Here is a 23,052-nt window from a genome sequence, read left to right as displayed (position 1 = left end):
GAGCAGAATTCAGCATCATGACAGACCACAGAGACCAGAATACCAACCAAGAGCATCTAAAAGAACAGTGTCACAAGTGATTAAGACCAAAGGAAAAACAAAAACAATAATTGGATGAATAAAAATAAACTGACCACTATTTTTGTTTAGGAAAAAAACCACAAGTTTTTCAGAGTGTAAATATCCAAATATAAACCACTTTAATTCAACTCTCTAAATATATAGGTTATATGCATTGGTGTTTAGAAAACAAATATGTGTTGAACATAAGTACAATTTATTCAAGGTTAGTAACATCCATGGAAAGTTTAAAATACTTGCTTTTGTCTAAGTGTTACCAGTTGTGTAAGGGTTGGTGATGGATGTAGAAGTGATAGGAGATCATTTTTTGTTCCCTTAATAAACTCTTGATGTCCCTTTCATAATTTTTTCTTGCATGCCCAGCATTCTTGCCATCTACCAAATTTTTCTGGGGATTGAGAGAATATTGGACTTGCAGTCTGAGACCTACGAATGCGTCCCAAACCTGCCCTATTTACCCCATGTAATTATAACCTCCATGAGTCTCAGTTTCCTCGCTTTCAAAACGATAATGTTGGATCATAGTTGAGCTTTCATTTATATTTCATTTAAAATATATATCTATTCTATATTAAATTATAAACACCAACCTAAAAGTAATCTCCAGTGCCAATTATCAGCCCTAAATATGCCCAAATACAGGTACATTTATTCTGAGTGACATTCATTTTGAGGTGTCTGCATCTTTTTAATAGAAATTCTAAATAGAAAATTGAGTTCAAAAAGAAAACAAATTGAATGATTATTATAAAGATAACTAGGGTCACTTAAGGGACAATTGTCATATAATAGTTACAAAAAGGCTCGCAAATAGAGCACATTAAAAATTATAACTGATTTGGTGGGTGGTGAAAGACCTTGCTTTGGGCCACTAATTAAATGACACTCCTGGAGCTGAGATAGATGGCAAGAATGACACACTACACATTTTACATAAAAGATCAAGCCACTGCCAAAGCGTTATGTAATTACTAGAATGCACAATATAATAGGACTCAATAAGGTGGAAATAATGATAATGAAACTATACATCTTTTATTTACTTTATATCTTTTGGTTGCTAATGAAATAGTTTTACTCTTTCCAAATAAACTCAATATCCAGTTTAAAAACCTGACTCAGTAAGTATAGAATTAATCAGAAGTGAAATCAAATAGTTGTGTCTCATTAAGTGTCCTCAAATGATGGAAATCTTAGCTCTAATGCCGTCTTTTCTTGGAATCTAACATCAACTGATGGTTTTTACTTTTTTATTTTGCAGGGCTGGAGCGAATTGCTCGGGACTCATCTTATGAACAGGAAGGAAAGGTCCAATTTGTAATTGATGCAGTATATTCCATGGCTTACGCCCTGCACAATATGCATAAAGATCTCTGCCCTGGATACATTGGCCTTTGTCCACGAATGAGTACCATTGATGGGAAAGAGCTACTTGGTTATATTCGGGCTGTAAATTTTAATGGTAAGTTACAACGTGTGTGTGTGTCTAAATACTTTAAAAGCAAGAGGGTATGTTTTTCCTCCTATATAAAGAAGATACCCAGGCAGAGTGTAAAACACAGGATTAGAAGCAGTTCTCTTCTTTGATCATAAGTGTGAGTTTTTCCACCTGCTTTTACATCTCAAACATATTTTTATGCTACCATTAATCTATGCGTGAAGGAAGCAAAAGTTTAAAATAAGCCTCTATCAATCAAAATGTTCTAGTTAAATATCACTATTGAAGAGATCACTTAGAAGGCTTGAAAACCATTGGCACTAGATTATATTTCTTTGAAAGTGTTTTGTTCATGCTGTTATTAGAGAAGAGATTGTAGACATTTTGTTTCGAAATGGATTTTAAGCTTTTGAAACAGTAAGCTGACTTGAAGAAAATGGCTGATTTGGGTTGCTATATATTTATACTCAAAGAGGGTTCAGTTTCTGTGTTTTCCATTTCCTTGTATTTTTCTCAATGACTCAGTCATTTGGAAGCTAAGGGATGCACACAATGTAGACAGGATTTTTATACTGTAAAAGCAGAAATGTTGTTTCTGTGATTGCCACAAGAAACTGACACAGAATATACTGGATTCATAGTATTTGATTGAGAATAGCCCAACTGTCTGTCTGAAGTGATGGAATTATTGAATGCTGCCATTCTTTCATGAGAGTTGCAATGGTTGTTGCCCACGACTTTGATCATTATTTTCAAATGAAATGATAGAATGCTCTGAGCTGCCTAATACTTTTGGTTTGGCTTTAATCCATACAATGGACATGCCTTGAGACACACACAGCACTGCACCGTCTATCATAACACACTCCAGTGACCTCAGCTGCCAGCGTTTCTCAGAAAAGCACAAGGTCATCTTCAATTTAGAATTCAAGTGGAAACTTCTTTTTTTCTTTTCTTTTCTTTTTTTTTTTTTTGCATTTTTTGCATGTTTCCTTTAAAGGTAACCTAAGACAGAATTTGGTTTAAATTCAACACACATTGTCTGTGGCAGAATATTTGTGAAGCATTACATAACATTAATCCTTTTGTTGGGAATATGAATACTAACGGGAGTTTGAAAATAATTTTTATGCAATTATGAAATTGACCAAAAGAGGAATGTTGCAATACAAGGTTGTTTACGATAACCTGAGGTTGGGGAACTCTTCCTTTATCTAGTATTGCTAGTTAAGAGGTGGGAAGAATAACGCAGATAAGTGAAGTTTCCATAGAACTGAAGCTCACCTCCGAAGACAGGGAAGTCTTTTAAAGAAGCACTAAAGAAAGCATTTTAAAGGCATTTGTCTTTCATCTTAACCATAGATCAAAACCTAACCCTTCCTTGATGACTTCAATTATTATAATTATTATACCATCCTGTGTAATATAATGATCCTATTAAAGACGGTTAAAGAATATCTTAATGTAATGGCTATTAAGAGGATTTGCCTCTAGACTCCAATGAATGACCTTTGAGCTCTGTCCACTTTTTACAGTGGATTTTTTTTTTCTCATTATCAAAGTGTTTCTGATGCTGTTGCTGTGCTCGTTTTTAGGACGGGTGCTGATGATACATTACTGGGGACAATAGACAAAACGTTCATGGCACTTAGAGTTTCCTGGAGAACTTAGGTATTAATCAAATAAGCAAACAAAAATATAATTATGTAATCTGCAATGAGTGCTGAAAAGGGAGATATTCTGGTTTTAGAGTTTATAATAGTGGACATTTCCCTAATATAGGGATTTAGGAGCAGATGAAATCTGAAGGGAGTAGGTGTCTCAGATAAGGGTAGAGCAATAGGCTGGGCCGTGTAGACCATGTGAGGTCTTATAGGCCATTATTAAGGTTTATTCTTCATCTTGAAAGCAACAAGAACCTATTGGAGCATAATAGAACTGTGTCTAATACAAGGTTACGTATATCTCAGATGAGGGTTATGGAAAATAAATAAATCTTAGTATATGAACTTAAAAGACAATCTCTTTGAGCTCTTTGGAGATTGATTTTGCTGGACTTGAGACTTGATTGTGTTCCAGTAGCTGGTAATACAGGATAAGAGACCTGAAGATAAGCAAATAATCATAGAATACATAATTCTGTTGATTTTCAGTAATTTCCAGGATATTCATCACATTTTAATTTTATTATTGACTTATCTATTAATGTTCATTCTGTTTATGAGAAAAATGACACACAGAGCTGTTCAAATAGAAGTACACCATCAAAACTACTAAAGGAGGAAGAAACAAATATGGTAAGCAGAATAAAACATGAAATCATTAACTTTGAGCTTCTTAAGCAATCAAAGCATAAAGGGACCGACAATGTGATTTATAATTTTCATTATATGATAGAAGCAAGCCTACCTATTCTTCAAGAGAGAACAAATTTTCTTGGAAATTATTTCCAAAAGAAAGGTGTCATATGCTACTTTGACAGCCAAATGAGCAATGTTATTTAACAAAATTTTACAGCAAAAGCAGAAGTCTTCTCTGGCTGTTTTGCATTTGTACCCACAATCAAAGTTAAAAAATGATGTAACTCTCATAACACTGAAAGTATATTTCATTAAGGATGTTTTTGAGGAGGAAGATAATCATCCTTGATTTAGATTTATAACTCTTTGGAGCCCTGATGATATGGGGATGTACCATACTCTGAAGAATAAATGAAGAACATCTCCCTTATACTCTAGTTTTAAGACTCTATCTTCAAAAATATCCTACTCAGAAATCTAACATTTCAATCTGTTAAAAAACAAGAGCTGTTGGCTTGAAGGGATTGGCATAGCCCTGGCTGGTCCACTTCCTTAGTCTTGCTTACTGGTCTCGGAAGTACCTTGAAGAGTCCCAGTGGCTCTATGAAGCACACATACAATCTGCAGACTTACATACATATCATTGCTCTTTGCAGGGAATTAATAGCAGCTGGAAGTAGAGTTTTGGAGCTTTTGTTAGCTGTTAGGAACCTAGAAAACAGCTATGTTATGTTGTTAATTGGAAACCAGATGAGTTGGTTATGTTGGTTATAGTCAGTGTTCTCACCTGGTGGGACAGCTGTCCCACCTCCCTAACACCAAAAGTGCAAGGAAGACATTGGCCAAAACAAGGTTTGCCCAGGACCAATTTTTAATTTTCTGAAGAACCCAGATGTGCTTGACTAGAACCAGAGCTGCTTATTGTACATAACAAAAAATAGTATATATTAGAAGGTTTTTAGCCTAGCTATTGCCAGTTGTCAAATAATGAGCTTTATAAGACAACTGCCAAGTTTGTACAGTGTGGCCTTCTCGATTGTCTGCCAGGATCAGTGAACTACAAAATGTACTCTCAAGGAATTAAAAAAATTGACCCATTTGATGAAATTACTTAGTAATGCCCATTTAAAATTGAATAGTGGCTATCCCAAAGTATAATTTTTGTATAGATAAAATTGTTGTTAAATTAGTTCTTTTTGACATAATTAGATACCAGGATACATTTCTTTGTATGCTCCTTTTTAGTTTGAGATAGTAAAACCATGTTATCGGCGTGGAGGAAGATTCTGCTTCCAGTTTATAGGAGCAGGAGGTGAAGTAGCCAGGCACTGGAAGCTCATCAGATGATTGGTATAAAATTAAAGAGAACTGTTGGTTTGTTAAAATTTAATCTTGCTCACATTGTAACCAGGTGTGTGGTATGCTTACTTAAGCAATGATTTAAAGATATTTAAAAGATTGTGCCTCTTCCAGTGTATCATCTAATTGACAAAGCAAAGAATATATTCAAATTTAGAGTGATAAACAACTAGTATTTCAGGCCAAAATTATTTCATAAAAAATAACTAAAACTGGATTCAGTCAAACTGCTGAACTGTAGAGTACTAATTGGCATCAAAGACATAAGCTACAATGGTGGTTTAATTGAATGCAATCACTGAAACTGATTTTTTTAAGTCACTGAGAAAAGGTACCTGAACCATCTTCTGCATCTGTATTTTAAGCACATTCTGAATCACAGTGCATCCAGAATCACTGATGTTTCCCTTGCAGGTTTCCTTAACATCTTCTATCTGCTTGGGAAGCCAGAGGGAAACAGATTTTCTTTTTAGGGTTACTGTTATTGCTGCTATCTGAACAAAAGTTATTTCTATAATTTTTAAACCCTAAGATTTATCCAAAAATAGAGAGAAAAGGAGGTCAGATATTTTAGGAACTTGTCAATTCCTTACTCCAGACTGATCTATAGGCAATACAATATTAATTCTGTACATCTTGTATAGAATCAAAGGTGTTTCTATTACTATGAGAATTGTATTTATCATAAAGAAAGTGTTGTGGTGAAACCCCGTCTCTACTAAAAATACAAAAAAAAAAAACTAGCCGGGCGTGGTGGTGGGCGCCTGTAGTCTCAGCTACTTGGGAGGCTGAGGTGGGAGAATGGCGTGAACCCGGGAGGCGGAGCTTGCAGTGAGCCGAGACCACGCCACTGCACTCCAGCCTGGGAGACACAGCGAGACTCCGTCTCAAAAAAAAAAAAAAAAAAAAAAAAAAAAAAAAAAAAAAAAAAAAAAAATAAAGAAAGTGTTGGATAGAATTTCAGAGCTATCTCCCTACTCCCTTGCCCTGTAGTTGAACTCATGTCAGGGCAGGTCAAGCACAGTGGCATGTTAATTGGAATTGTTTGATTGTATATAACCAACCAACTTGAGAAGTCAACTAAAACTTGCTTAATTCAGCTAAAATGAGGAATTTGTGAATGTGCATCAGGAAACCCCATAGCAGAATAGAAACGAGTATAAAGAAAGAACTGGTCCTAAGAAATAAAAACCTATAAGGAAAAAAAAGCAGCTCTGTCTGTCTGTTTGTCTGCTTTATCTGTTTCCCTTTATATTGGTTTTCTCTTCTAGGTTCACAGGGTAGCAGATGGTCTCCATTTCTAGGGTTTACCTATTCTTTGTTTAAGACACCTGTCAAAACTAACTTTGTTTTAAAAGTCTCAATTTGAACTTCTTGGAAGCTTTAATCTCATTAGCCAAACTTAGGTTGTATGTCAGATCTATTCCAGATTATCTGTACAGGAGGAAGTAGTACAAACTTGGTTGTCACGGACCACTCCCTATAGATAAAGGAGACATTTAGAAAGTTTCTCTAAGTGCCTTATGGCGAAAGCTTAAGCAGGGAGGTGGAAACCTGAGAGAGGGGGTGATGCCTAGGTATCTGAATCTCATTGCATCTTTAGGTGGATGAGTTTGTGTTAGTCTGAGGGAGACAGGAATCAAGCAGAATCTGTGATAATTGGAGAGAACAGCCAACTTCGGAATTTTGTAATGCAAACCCTTGTATTGGGGTTGAATTATCTGACACCAAGAGGAAGGAAGCAGCTTCCCTAAACTCAGCAGTGAGTTGTGATCTAAATATTTCAGTGCTCAATATTCCAAGGATAATATGGAAATATTTGTTAGATTGTAAAGATCAGTACAGAAATTGAAGTTATCAGCATCTTCTTTCCTTTAGAAAATGTATTGATTTCAAAGAGTTAATGCAAAATATCCAAATATACAATTTCGAGTCTCTGAACACTATAGTCTGATTCTGAAGGAAATTTATTAGCATAAAATACCTTTAAGCTATCTGAAAGGAATAATTATAGTTTAACATTAGAAAATATACTATAATCATGCTAATAGGTCAAATAAGACAATAATAAACATTTGATAAGATTGTATAAAGTCATATGATAAAAATATTAGCCTAATTTATGTTACAAATACAAAACAAACTAGAAATTGACCAAATATTTAACACATAAAGCACATCTTTCTTAGTCTATAACTGATTATATATTTATAGATATTCTTATCAAAGAGATGGATTAAACCTATTACTACAATTATTAATATTCTATCAATTTTAACCAATGTGGTAAACATGAAACAAAAATGACAAAGATTATTACTAAAAGGGAAAAATCATTTCATGATAATTTTCAAATTATTTGATCTCAAGACAATACTTATATTAGAAAGATAAAATATAACATTAATATTAGAACATTAAGACTTTTCTACATAGTATTAAGAGGTCATTGATTAATACATGGGAACTGGGACTCTTGTTTTCTTTTGCAAAAATTACTGAAAATATGTTGGAATAAATTGAACCTATTTGAAGACAACTTTACATATTTTAAAAAATGGAGAGACATTTCTTGTTTATGGACAGAAGAGCTAAATACAGGAAAAACGTTAATTCTTTCTGAATAAATCTGTATTCATTCATGTTATAATTCCAGTAGAAATATCTAGGCAGTATTTTCTGGAATTTTAATAGTATTTTAAATTTTAATTATGAGAGTAAATGAGCAAAAATAACTAGAGTGATTTTAAGGAAAAATATTCCTACCAAACATTTAACATTTAAGAATAATGTTAAACTACAATAATCAATCCAGTATGAATCTAATACCAGAATAGACATGTGATAAACTACTATAATCAATCCAGTATGAAACTAGCACCAAAACAGACACGTGATAAACCAAATAGAAATAGTCAGAAACATATAATGATGATAAATAAGTAAATAAACCTACAATTGTGTGTGTGTATATGTATATATATATATGAATTTATCATATGATAATGGTGGTTTTATAACTCAGTGGGAAATAACATTTTATTGATTAAGAGTTTACAGCTATCACCTCAGTATTCATGGGTTGAGGAGCATCAGTCCTTCCGTTGATATTTTTGGGGACTATGACAGAGTCTATTTCCAAGAAATTGTTAACAGGAACATTTCTGATTCCATATGTTCTTCTAGAAACTTAACATACCTCATCAAGTGTAGACTCTTGAACTACACTGTACTTGTGACTTCTCCAACCAATAGAATACAGACGGAGTACTGCCATGTGATTTTCAAGGCTAGTTCATAAATAGAACACAGCTTCCATCTGGCTCTTCCTTTTTGGGAGGCTTGCATGGGGGAAACCAGCCAGCAGGCTGTGAGGAAACCTAGACTAGCCCATGTGGAGAGACGACATGTAAAGGCCAATGTGGAGAAGAACTCAGGCCCCTTAGCTAACTGCAAATGTGAACCGCCACGCATGAAAGTTAATGAGGTTTCAGATGATTTCAGTTTCCAGCCTTTGAATCTTCCAGCTTAGCACCAGGCATCAAGGAGCAGACAAAAGCTATGTCCTACCAAAATTCCTGGTTCATGGGCATAATAAATGGTTGTTTTATGCCAAAAAAACCCAAAAAAACAAAAAAACAAAAAAACCCAAGAGTTTACAGCAGAGTCAACTGAGATGATTTTTCCACATAAGAAAGTATTATCCATTTGAAATTTATTTTAGAATTATGTTAAAAAGAAGCAAAATAATAAAGAAAAGAAAATGTAGGAGGTTTATTTGATTTGAATGGGAAAGTTTAAAATCAGTAAAAGAAATTATTATAAAAAATGCCTTATTTGATTCTTTAGAAGTATAACACTTGGATATTAAAAATTATGAACATAATTTTAAAACAGAACTTATAAGGATTCATTGGGGTTGTTGTGTCAAAACATCAATATCCTAAATATTAAAAGAGCCACATGAATTGATATAAACTATGCAGTCTCTAAGAGATCAATTGACAAAACTTGTAAATGTTAATAAATATTTGGAAAAAATGTTAAGTCTCACTTATAATCAAAGAAAGGCCAATTCATCAATGAGAGACTATTTTCCCCTTATCAAATTTATGAAGACTTAAACATTTATAGTTATTAAAATGTATTATATCGATTAGCATCATTTTTTTGGAGATCATTTGCTTGGTATGTATCAAATTCTTATTTTCTTATTTCTAGAAATGTATTCTAAGAAAATTATTAACAATAATTATATTTACAGTAATTCATTCATTTTGTTTTTAACTAAAACCTACCAACAATATATTGTATAGTATAAAATCACTCTAGTTATTTTGCTCATTTACTCTTATAATCAAAATAAAAATAATTATATTTACAGTAATTCATTCACTTTGTTTTTAACTACAGTAATTCATTCACTTTGTTTTTAACTAAAACCTACCAACAATATATTGTACAGTATAAAATCACTCTAGTTATTTTTGTTCATTTACTCTCATAATTAAAATTTAAAATACTATTAAAATTCCAGAAAATACTGCTTAGTTATTTCTACTAGAATTATAATATGCCTGAATACAGATTTATTCAGAAAGAATTAACGATTTTCCTATACTTAGCTCTTCTGTCCATAAGTAAGAAATGTCTCTCCATTTTTTCAAATATGTTATATGTCTCTCAGTAAAGCTGGCATAACACTATATAATGGTGTAGACTCTGTATTTGAGATCCGAGGTTTTTTCCCCTAGTTTTGCCACTTGTTTGTATTGTGAGCCCACCCAAGCCTCTCAACTTCATCTTTTAAATGGAAAGATTATACTAAAATGATCTAATATTTGAGGTCTCTTCCAAGTCTGAATTCTCTATGTATTCTTTTAAAACCAAAGGTGTTCTTTACAAGAAAAAAAAAATAGATGCCTATATCAGTGTTCTTATTGTCTTTCTTTAGTTGTTTATATTCATGTTTATCTTTCATAAATCATTTATTTATTTTACATATATTTTATTGATTCTCTTATAAGGTACCTCATTTTTACAAGAGTGCTGTGTCTTTTAAAATCGAGAATGCACAGTTTAATACGATGTGGTCCTGTGAGTTGCCAAATTTCATAGCTTAACAGTGGAGGTACAGAAACCTGTTACTAACAATAATTCAATTTGATAAGTGATATGACAGAGGCATGAGCATTTACAAACACAACATAAGGTTGAGATTGAGAAACTACATAAGGGGAGCTTAAAGATTACAACACAGAGAGCAAGCGATATGTAATTTAAGTTACAAATAGAAAGTGACATTTCTTCTGGTGGACAAGATGTGGAAACGGTATTCATGACGGAGAAGGCAGTTTAATAATAGCTTGAAGACAGGGAAGGGCATTCACATTCTAAGAAAGTTGAGCATCCACTATGGAAGAATGTAACACAGTGGTTGTGGGAGCAGTCAGGTGATGAGGCTGAAGATGAGCTTGGGCTCGGTGAGAAACCTCTGCCAAGTTTGGCTTTAGATTTGACACAGCAGGGAAAAGGAATGGGGCTTTTTGAGCAGGACAGTGAAATGCTAGGGTAAGTGTTTTAGAAAAATAACTATGGCAGCAATTTGAAAACTGAAGCAAGTGAGATTAAAGGCAGGGATGGTGTGTTTAAGAGATAGTTCCAGTAGTCACAGTGAGAAAATAGTATCTAGAATAGGAAAGTAAAGGTATGTGTGAAATGGAAAGAAGTCAAAGATAGAGGAAGGAAATACAGAATTATTTGAATGATGACTCTGTTCTAGGTACTGTGCTTTGACTAGAAATCAAAGAAGTATCTTAACTCCGCCAACAATCTCTCTTTATAACCGTTTGTGACAAACTTATTACTGGAGATAATTCAGTATTTTAGTATATATATTATTGATGTAATCAACTTGACACTTTCTGTTTCATCACATTTTAAAATTTTTTTATTTATTTATTTTTTAAGAGACGGAGTCTCGCTCTGTCACCCAGGCTGGAGTGCAGTGGAGAGATCTCAGCTCACTGCAACCTCCGCCTCCCGGGGTTCAAGCAATTCGCCTGCCTCAGCCTCCCAAGCAGCTGGGACTACAGGTGCCCGCCACCACGCTGGGCTAATTTTTTGTATTTTTAGTAGAGACGGGTTTTCACCATGTTGCCTAGGCTGGTCTCAAACTCCTGAGCTCAGGCAATCCGCCCACCTTGGCCTACCAAAGTGCTAGGATTGCAGGCATGAATCACCGAGCCCGGCCTCATCTAAGTAGAGAATGAGACAGAAATTCATTATATGGAAAAACTGACATAAAACGTAATCTCTTGAAGTTATGGTGCGTAATTTCCTTATGATTAAATTTACTTGTTTATTAAATGAAACAAAGTCAAATATGATTATCTGTTGATCTAAAAATAATATCCTTTTTGATAATTATCTCATTAGAAATACAATTGAAGAAATTAATAATTTGGAAATATATAATTCTTGAAGTCTCTGCTTATCACTATATAATCAATATTACTGTATATCCATTCACTTTTCAAAAATTTATAAATATTTTTAGGAATAAATTGGTCGATTCACAATTAAGTAATTTTTTTGTTTCTGATTAAGGAAACATCAAGCTAGCTGTAAATTATTAATCTTACCCATTAAGTCACCATAAAATTTAGCAGTGTAATTCTACTTGCCTCTGTTTTCTAAATGAGTGAGGTGTTAAACTGTGAGGTTTTCAAAGTCTGATTTCTTTTATAGTCTTGAAGGACAAGGTTTATTAATCTCTTATTTCTCCCTTAAAATATAAGGACTTGCATGTGGGCCAAGACTGAGCCAGCATTGAAGAAAAGCTTGAAGCAAATCAGTGGATTTACTCTAGCTCTTCCTAGAGACCTACTCAACTTCATCCACTGTGTTGGGCTTCTATTACTCATTCTTTATTTTTGTAATTCCTGGTCTTCTTCATCACATTTGAAAAAAAGCAGGATGAATGATAACTCCTGGAGAGAGGTGGGGTACCATGGGCTCAATAATTGAGGGCTGACCCTGGGTCTAAACTGGGATGCAGTAGTGAGCCTTGAATGAAGAATGAGGAAACAGATGTAGGAACAGAGAGGATTTGAGGTGGTGGGGAAAGTTTCTGAAGGAGTTTATATCTAATAGTTTGTATTTTTTCTAGCGATTAGAAACACAAACTTTATACTCCATTTGAATTTAGCTTTACAATATTCAACACCTTGTAATAGTGGCCAAGCAACAAAACCTCTATAAATTTTTGTTTCCTCATTTATAAAAAAAAAAGTTATAAGAATATATATACTATATCTATTTTGGTTTCCTAGGAAGTTTAAATGTAAGGTGATGATACATAGATAATACTTAAAAAGATATAAACTGTACAATATATGGAGAATATTTTATCAATAGAGATTTAACAGACTGCTTGGGTGACCTTATAAAAATGATGAGATGAGTGGGTTGGGACTGAGGACTTGAGAATCTTTAGAAAGATGTAGACTTAGAAAGTACTACATGTAAGGATCAGTTTGGGAGGTGAAAACAAGGCAGGAGTTGGAAAGGATGCTTCTGCCACAGCACCAACCAACAGGGTATTTTCAGCGGTGCCAGGTCCTTGGATATAGGAACAGAAATGTGAATGTTTTTATGATATTCTTAGGCTAAATAGGAAAGTACTTAACTGCTGAGATGGGCATCTAATGAATCTAGAATGGACCAGGTGGGGTTCATTCTCTCATTACTTCTTCTTGTTTCTTCAAAATTATATATTACTTTTTTTGATTGATGGATTGTATTTAATGGAATTGCACCCATGTTATTAGGGATGATCATTTTCTTAGTAGTATTTTGCTTCAGAAAGAATCTACCCAAAAATTATAATGGAGACTTGGTTATTTTTTGCTTCAAAGCTGTTAACTTTTATAATTACATTAAGGTTTCAACACAGAATTTGTTTGAAAGTGAGGGATAGGGTCTGGGCACCGTGGCTTATGCCTGTAATCAGAACTTTGGGAAGCCAAGGTGGGTGGATCACTTGAAGTCAGGAGTTTGAGACCAGCCTGGCCAACATGGTGAAACCCCATCTCTACTAAAAATACAAAAATTAGCTGGGTGTGGTGATGTGCACCTGAAAGCCCAGCTGCTAGGGAGGCTGAGGCGGGAGAATTGCTTGAACCTGGGACCCGTGGAGGTTGCAGTCAGCCAGAATCCTGCCACTGCACTTCAGCCTGGGTGACAGAGGGAGACTCTGTCTCAAAAAGAAAAAAAAAAAGAAAAAGAAAAAGTGAGGGACATTAATGAAAAAATTCCTTTAAATTCTTGTGCCTAATTATTATGCTTTTGGGATTTTGGTTTTCCCAGTCTTTTGGATGTGTTTAAAAATGATTATAAAATAACTTTTGACTCATATAAACACTTTGTCTGTAGCTAAGTGAACAATTACTCAATTTTAATTAAAAAAATTTGTGTGTATTTATGGTATTTATGTGCATGTGTCACATTAATTTAACATTTATTAAATGTCTATTATGTGCCCAAACTGTGGCATTTGTATTTTTTCTCCATTCCATCTCTCACTTCTTTTCTTTACTTCATCTGCCTTTATATCTTAAAATTCTTTTTCTCTCCTCTTGTCCTCTTTCTTCCCAATATTTGTCTGTTTGCCCTTGTGATCATTCAGTAACCAAGAGAGAGTGGCAAGTGGCTATGATCGTGAACTTTTGAGAGACAGACATGAGCTCATATCCTAGCTCTTCCACTAATGGTGTAAGATCTTGGATAAGTTATTTATATTTTATAAGCCTTTATGACCTCATGTTTGGATGGAAAAGATAATAATACCCACCTCATAGCATTATTGTGAGCATTTAATGAGATAACTCATGCTTAAGAGCTTGACATGATGCCTGGCACAGTGTAAATAGGCAATAAATTGTAACTACTATTTTTTTTCTGCTCCTGACAATAAACCGTTAGTATATATTTACTGAATTTCAAACATACACACATAAAAACTCCCCAAATACATGCCCATCCACACAAATTCCTTTACATACCTTAGATTTCGAAGCATCTGATAAATCTCCTGTAATCAGTAATATTGTGCTATCTGAATTTAATTTCTTATTTCTTGAGGTGTTATTCACCTATTCCCAAAGGGGTTAGGCTTTTTAGTTTGCCCTTTCTTTTTTCTCTTGCAGTCACCTCCTGAACCTTAGGGTAAGATATGGGAATAAAAGGACCTAAAACCTATGTGAATATATCTGGCCTCAAGTAAAAGGACAGGATAGATAAGAAGGTGGAGGCTGTTGGTTGAAAAGGTCTTCAGGGAATGTCTACTAGAATACAATACACCTCCTAGGTTGAGTCTCTTCAGAAACGTAGTCGTTGCCTGTGAAAGAGACCCTCTTTCCTTTGCAGAGTTAAACTGTTGCCCTTTGGTCACACCCAACTCCCCAGAGAAAAGTCCTTGTGGCACTGCCCAGCTGACTCAGTTGTCCATGCCCACAGAACAGAGATAAGTGGATTCTGCATGACGGAATTAGTTAAAAGTCATATGCCCTATTTATTGAAAAAAAGTAATTCAAATAGAAAGGAAAATACACATTTTGGCAAGTACAATGTATACTTAATCCTGCTTAAGAAAGCTGTAATTTTCCCCAGATCTTGCTGGGCTTTTTTGTTGTTGTTGTTGTTGTTAACTTTAGACAAAGTATAAAATACATACAGAAGAGTACAATAAATCTATAGCTCAGTGAATTTTCATAAACTGAAAGCACCCCACCAGGATCCAGAACACCAAGCCAAGCCCCCAAATCCTCAGCTGGCACCTCAAAACCCTCCTGGGTTCTCTACTCCTCATTACATCCTCACCAGGAAGTCGCTCTCCTAACTTTTGACAGCACAAACTAGGGGTTCCTGCTTTTAAACTTTATATAAATAATATTGTACAATCTGTACTTTTAAACGTCTGGCTTCATTTCACAGCAATTTTTAATAAAGATAAAATGTATTTCTACCATTATCTGTCTCTGTGAATGGTAGATTCAATTATTTAAATTTACTTTGTTAGATATTCAATATTTAATTTTTCAAGCCAAAGAAATTATTTTATGAAATAACATTTAATATCTATTAATGAGGTTTAAATTTATAAAGGTTTACATTTTAGTACAATACCCATAATTTCTTTGAAACTGGTAAAGAAAATATTACCTTCATGAACCTTCTCATCTTGGTTTTGTTATTGTCATTCTTTTAAATAATAAACTTCATTTTTGTAGAGCAGTTTTAATTTCATAGCAGAATTGAGTGGAATGTATAGGAGTATCCATGGTTCTACATTGAGGTTCATTGTCTGACCTAAAGTCCCCTATCCTCCACCTATCTATACTTCCTTCCCACCTCATCTCTGGCAACCACTGATCTTTTAACTCTCTCCACAGTTTTGCCTTTTCCAGAATGTCTTATAGTTGGAATTATACAGTACGTAGCTTTTTCAGATTCACCTCTTTCAGTTACTGATATACGTTTGGGCTTCCTCCATGTCTTTTTATGGCCTGGTAGTTCATTTCATCTTACTATTATTGAGTTTTAAGGGCTCTTTGTATAATTTGATATAGATGCCCTTTATCATTTTGTCTTTTGCAAATATTTTCTCCCAGTCTGTGGCTTGTCTTCTCCTTCTCTTGAATGTATCTTTTCCAGGGCAGCAGTTTTTCATTTTAATGAAGCCCAGCTTATCAATTCTTTCTCTTATAAATTGTGCCTTTGGTACTGTAGCTAAGAAGCATCCCCATACCCAGTGTTATTTAGACTTTCTCATATGTTATTATCTTCTAATAGTGTTTATAGTTTTCCCTTTTACATTTAGGTCTATATGATTCATTTTGAGTTTGTTTGTGTAAAGAGAATAAGCTCTGTGCCTAGATTTGTTTATGTTTTTTTGCATGGAGTTGTCAAGTTGTTCCAGCACTATTTGTTGAACCCATCCCTTTCTTTTAGTTAGAGATTTGAAGATGAAACTTTTGCCCATACGCAATTGTTCAAATGTCATTAAAAGTGAAGTAAAGTGTTCTTTGTAGCCAGAATTGTGTGTGTATGTATCATTGTTGTTGTTATTTTTGTGATTGTTGGGACTGAAGGAACATAAATATTGTCTAAACAATGATGAAATAAATAAAAACTAATAAGATTGAATTGAAAAACTACCCAGGGAAAATATTACTGCACAGGATTTATTGGCTGACTGTTGAGCACCTGATTAATCCATATGGATATTAAATGTAATTCCTGAAATATTTCATCTTCCAGGAAACAGCATTCTTACAGCTGTTTCAGTTTCAATTGACAGCATCAGAAAATAATCTAATCCCATCAGTCTCTGTCTTAGGCACTGAAGAGAAGAAAATTATACTCTCCCAGCTAATTCTCTAGGGTATTTCCAAAGTACTAAAACCATCAGTGTAAGGTTAACAACTTTTTCTTTCTCTTAGCATGTAATTGTTTCATTTTACCAGGGAGGAAAACACATTTGCTTTTCTTCACTTAGTTGCTAATGACAGCATGTCAGAGTTGTCACAAATTCTAGAGTGAATAAATTCTGGAGTGCTAAAGAGACATTTGAGAAAACTGCAGTGTTCTTGATTGTACATTGCTCCTTTTTCTAAAAATAAGTGCTTTCTGATTTTTCTATCCTCATATTTATTCTGAAATGACATCAGCCATCTGCAAAAAAGCTTTTGACTGACATATCAGACATTTTTTCCAGGTAGCATTTAAATAAGAATTACTTGGGTATATCTCTCTGATCCTACTAGATAAACTTCAGTCAAAACCATAAAGAGAATTGACACTTCCTATACACAGAAACTATCTTGGGGTGAGGGAGAGGAAAGGCATTTTCACTGTTAAAGATTGCAATTAACTCATAGATTCAAATGAGAAAGTTTTTCATCTTCAACACGGTCTATGTGCATAGGCACAATCTATCAGATATTGTTAAAAAATAATGAGATCTTTATTGCAATGTTTGCATAATACTTTCCTTTTATACCTTTACAGGTTATGTGCTTCATCAGTTTTGCACTATATGAAGCTTTCAAATTGGCTGCAGTAACAAGTTTTAAATGATACTACCTTGCACGTGATATGCTAATATGTGAATAAATAAACACCATTTCATGTTGGATCTTTTTTTTCTTTTTAGCATTATTGAAACCATCTTTTGACTTTTGAGCATGATAGCAATGTGCTTTACTGGTACTGAAGCAGAAAATAACCAGTCCATAAATTTTCTAGCAGCCTCCAGACACAAAATGTTTATGGAAATAAAATAGCGTATTTTGCAAACTCCGGAATGGTTTCAGCTGAATAGCTTTAAGTCCTACCACAGGTCTAACTAGAAAGTGAATGTATAATAACCAGAGCTTTTAAGTTTACAATGGAGTGTGTGCACATAAACACATAGCTACCTCTCTTTATATAGAAATAGAGGAAATAAATAAAAAGTATAAAATGATATATGTAAAGATAGGATATGTTTTCTTGCCAATGTCAAGATAAATTTTTCTAACTTCATAGAGATATTGAGTAAAAGTAGTTTTTCAATTGCTTCATATCTTTGAACAGTGACTGGAATAAACCAAATGACATTTGAGCTTGTATTAGCTTTCAGCTGGCATTTACAGAAAATGTTTCCAGAACCAGTTCACTACCTACATTGTTATTATTGTTTTTAATCTTAAGAATTGAACAAGAATCAAACATGCTCAGAGGACTGTGGACAACATCTACCTTCTTTACTGCATTTTAAGAGCATCATAATTTAGGCATGATACTGTTGCAGATTAATGTAATGAGCTATTTTAAAACTTTAGCAATTTGTCACAGGTTTTTAAATACAGCATTCTGAATTGCCAATGGGAAAGGTGTTTAATTGACATATGCAAGTTTAGGTGATTCTATTTGATAATACAAGGGACTATGCTCACAGATTCAATCTAACATAAAAAATTAACCCTGTGCATTTCAAGCGTTCCTTGAAACAATAATACCTGATTAGCCTATCCATTTCTAATATTTGGTTTGAATTAAGAAAAAAAATGTTAAATGCCATATCATTATCCGGCGATAGTTCTCTAAGATTTTAAATATTCCTCTTTGTAGACAAGGGAATATGAGTACTTAATCACTGTGATTGAAAAGTCTTTGCACAGTTCCCTGGCAAAGGCAGTGATATCACAAATACATAAAGATTGATGCATTCCAGTGTGGATTCAGATCACTTAAAATGTAGATTTGGAGGGGTAGAATAAAATAAACCATATGGCATTTAGAAAAATAATAAATTGCTTTAAACTGCCTGCCTATTGTGTATTGTTTTTCCTATCCCATGTTTGAATTATAAACATTCTTTTAGTATTTGAGGTGGAAAATAATCTCATCATTTGGGATTTATATTCAAATGAATGTATGTATATATATAAAGATGATAAGTTCCTAATAAGTACCCCAGGTTTTCTTATTTCAATACTCAGTGGAAAATTTCTTTGATGATAAATTTAAAATTTATCCATATTAAACCATTTTACCTGTTAATCATCTTGAATTTTTCCAAATTACAACAAAAATTTCAGACATCTTAATGCTTTTAATTTTAATATGTGTGTATGTGTGTGTATATATATATATTTGTGTGTACATATATGTGTGTATATATGTGTGTATACATGTATATATGTGTGTGTGTATATATATACACACATACATACACACACACACACACATATATATACACACACACATATATATATATATATATATATATATATATATATATATATATATGCTGGTGTGTGTGTGTATATATTCCGTCATTAGTCCTAACTGTCCTGTGTAGTAGAGCAACTAGGTGTTATGCCATTTGACAACATACATATATATAAAAGTTAAATATAGACTAAGTAATTCTTCAAGGCCTGAAATCCTGGCTCTACCACTTAACTAGGTAGGTGAACTAGATATATGCTTCACTAAATTTAAGACTCACAGATATTCAAGGAATTGAGACTAGATCCAGAATTTTCACTATGTTCAATGCTCCAAGTATTAAAGGAGCTCAAAGAGGACACTGCTCTGAAGATAGCCAATTAAAATTGCTAAAGCTGCATTCATTCCTCAAGCTAATCATTCGACAGATTATTAATATGTGCTTACTATATACTAGGCATTGTTAGGAGCTGAATAAGCAAAACAGAATCCCTGTCCTCAGGAGGATGCAGTTAGTAACACATGTAGTTAACAAGCAACTACAAAATGTGAAGTATTTCCATGCAGAAACAGGATATTGTCAGAGGAGGAGAGTGGGACTAATTAGATAGGGAAGTCAAGGAAAGATACTTGAACTGAGTCCTTATTTGTGAGAAGGATAAGAGCCTAGGAAAAGCTGATACAAAAGCCTTAAGACAAAAAAGAGATTTGTGTAACCACCATAGTAAATTATCTTCTGTCATGGGAATCAGAGCCCTTTGTGCTAAAAAGTATGTTATTTCCTGAAGTTCTCACAGTATGATTTGCTCTTTAGAGTTAAGGTGACACATCATCTAGTAAACATTTTGTAGAAACCCGTGGAAATCCTTATAGCTATTTTCACAGTGTTTAGGGTTCAGGCATGTCTTCTACATGAGTCTGTAGTACACCCTACTGTAGTTAGGAAGTACTGATTTTTAAAGTGTTTTCCTTGAAGTTCACATTGTGAACATGACACTACTGAACACTGAAAATATTTTGTCTTGCAAATACCTCCTAGATTTTAATTGTAGCTTCTGGGAAGTATAGCATACCAAACTACATCAGACAACAACTAGTCAAATGTTAATTAATTTTCACAGTCATTTTTTTTTTAGAGACTTGGTCTTGCTTTATTGTCCAGACTGGAGTGCAGTGGCTTTTCACAGGCATACTGTAGTGCATTACTGCCTTGAACTCAAGACTTCATGTGATTCTCCTGCCTCAGGCTTCTGAGTAACTGGGAATACAGGCATGTGCCACTGTGACCGCCAATATAGCCATTTTAATGACTGCTGTAAGCTTCTGTGGAAAGTAAATTCTCTCTATTTGATCTCATCATTGAATTCCTCCCACTCCTGGCAGGGAGGAAGAGGTTGAATTGGATGGGTCAGATTTGAGGTTTAACTCTTTGCTGCTGGGTGGAGTAAAAGTGAGTGAGTGAGGCTCTTGTTGGAGGATTCCCTAAAGGACCAGTGATAATGAGGTGGTGAGATGCTCTCTATGCAGTTCAGGCCTCCTAGCTTTGCCTCTGAGGATGTGCTTTCTCACATACAGTGGCTGACCAAAGATCACTCTCCTGGCCTGAGTAGGCCTGGGGCAGGTTGGTCTAATTCAACTCAAAATTAGGCCCTGCTAGTATAACTGACTCACTTTCCTAACTAAAATAGGGGCAAGGAGCCCTCCTTATTGTCTGTTCTAGTTTGTGAATTTTCACTATGGAGTTTCAGGCCAAAGTCATAGCTACTAACAAAGTACAATGGTGCCTTCCTTTACTTCTTTTGTGTGTTCGTTTCCTTGGAGACCTTGGAGGAGAGTGGGACTAATTAGATAGGGAAGTCAAGGAAAGTATCACCAAGATAGAGATATTTGAACTGAGTCCTTCTCTTTGTGAGAAGGATAAGAGCCTAGGAAAAGCTGGTACAAAAGCCTGGAGGAGGATTGGCTAAGCCAAGGAGGGACTTGGGTATTCCTAGTTTTTCTGTCTAAATAATGGAAGTCCTCTAAAGAGCCCCAGATTAACTTTAGGACAAGGTAAATTTAACTACATGCGCATGCATACATGCACAAGGCAAACACACACATGCAACAGAAAAGGTAGTAATAGGTATAAGAAATATCCTTCTAAGAAATAATGTTTAATTTGTCCTCTCCATTGTAATACAGAGCAAAAACTTAATGACACAATTTTTTTTTTAAAGCCATACAAAAAGAGATGCAGTAAATAACTCTTCTGTTGACTATTGATGTTGAGTACAATTCCTGGATTTAAAATTTCATTTTGTGGCCTTATTTAGTCACCTTGGTTTTCTCTCTTCCTTTCTTTCTGGAATTTCCAATGGAAAATGTGAGACTGATACAAGTACTAACATTTACTGAGTCCTTATGTTGTGTCAGGTAGATTTCTAGGCATTATTTCTATATTATTTAATCCTCAAAATAATATAACAAAGTAGGGATAATTTTTATCCTTATTTCTGCAGATGAGGAAACTGAAGCACACATCTAGTACCCATACAAGTTAAGTGGGAGCCAGGATTTGTGACTTTGAAGAATTATTTCACCCTTAGTTGTAGTCCTAATTACAGGGTAATTAAGGTATACCACCTTTAATAATAACTGCTTTTGTAGAAGCAGGGGAAAACTTATTAGTGAAAAAAAATGTGTCTAAAAGAGAAAGCAAAGAACCTTTATAATTTAGACAGAACACTGGGATTAATAGAGTCAGATTAGCTCTCTGTAAGTATGAGATTATGTGAAGCAAAGTGAAAACAGGAACTGAGGAGCAAAAGTCAAAAAAAGAGTTGTTTCAAAGAGTTGGAAGACAGTGGCTAAAACAAATATGAAATCAAGGTAAATCCTCTGGAAGTTCATTACAGTCATATTTGAGGCTTGGATATTAACATTCTTGATTTTATTGAGACTGAGGGGTGGACATTAAGGTTCTTTCCAGCCCAATATTTTTTCTTCATTGGCTTAATTGAGGTAAAATATAGACATGGTAAAACCCATCAATTTCAAGTGTACAATTTGAGTTTTTTTTTTTTTTTTTAACAACTATATACAGTGGTGTAACTGTTACTGGGGGGTCCTTGCTCCCAGAGCTCCCAAGATGGTGGTGGGCCACTTCCAAAATGGCAGCAGGTCACTTCCAAGATGGTGGCAAACCTTGTTTTCTCTGACCTGAGGTTCTTGGCCTCAGGGATTCCAAGGAATGGAATCTTGGTCCATGCAGTGAGTGTTATAGCTCTATCAGAAGCTGTGGGTCATGGAAGAGAACCGATCAGGAGTGACAATGGGTGCCTCACTGGATCAGGAGCACAGCAGACACCCTGCTGGATCTGGAGGGATGGAGGGATGGAAGTCAGTGGCGAGTCTGCAACAGCAGCAAACAGCAGTGGTGGACAGCAAGCGAAAGCTTAGCTGGAGACGTAACAAACATGGACCAGAAGAGTGCAGTTGCAAGATTTAATAGGGTGAAATAGAGTGAAAACAGAACTCCCATACTAAGGGAGGGGACCCAAAGGGGGTTGCTGTTGCTGGCTCCAATGCCTGGGTTTACTTCTGTATCCTTGTCCCTCCTACTGTGCTCTCAGGCAGTAGATGATTGGCTATTTCTTTACCTCATGTTTTTGCCTAATTAGCATTTTAGTGTGCTCTCCTTAGTAGCTGATTGGTCGGATGTGAGCTAAGTTTCAAACCCAGTGATTAAAGGTGGAAGCAGTCACCTTCCCAGCTAGGCTTAGGGATTCTTAGCTAGGAAATCCAGCTAGTCCTTAGCTAGGAAATCCAGCTAGTCCTGTCTCTCATAACCACCACTGCAATCATGATTTAGAACATTTTTATCACCCCAAGTGTTCTCTCCTGTCTCTTTGCAGTGTCATGTCCTGAATCCCATTTCTTAGAAATCACTGGTTTGCTTTCTATCAGTAGATATTTTTTAATTTAAAAAAGATGATATGAATGGAGATATACATTTTGCAGATTTTGTATGTTCTTTCTTCCACTTAGAACAAAATTTTTAAAATTTACCTGTGTTGTGTCTGTCAGTAGTTCATTCATTGCCCACCTCCCTTT

The 23,052-nt window shown here is 34.7% G+C and overlaps 1 protein-coding gene across 2 annotated transcripts in view; it reads left to right on the top strand.

The window, feature by feature from the left end:
* GRM8 (glutamate metabotropic receptor 8) overlaps positions 1-23,052 on the top strand; it is an 818,800-nt gene that overhangs the window by 486,207 nt on the left and 309,541 nt on the right. For both annotated transcript variants that reach the window (XM_025379129.1, XM_025379130.1), the window contains exon 7: positions 1,343-1,543. In XM_025379129.1, the coding sequence (XP_025234914.1) occupies positions 1,343-1,543 (201 nt within the window). The remainder of the gene's footprint in view (positions 1-1,342; positions 1,544-23,052) is intronic.

The sequence above is a fragment of the Theropithecus gelada genome, chromosome 3, assembly GCF_003255815.1.
Source record: "Theropithecus gelada isolate Dixy chromosome 3, Tgel_1.0, whole genome shotgun sequence".
NCBI classification, from domain to species: Eukaryota; Metazoa; Chordata; class Mammalia; order Primates; family Cercopithecidae; genus Theropithecus; species Theropithecus gelada.
Note: the sequence above shows the minus strand (reverse complement) of the source record. Positions and strands in the feature narration are given on the sequence as shown.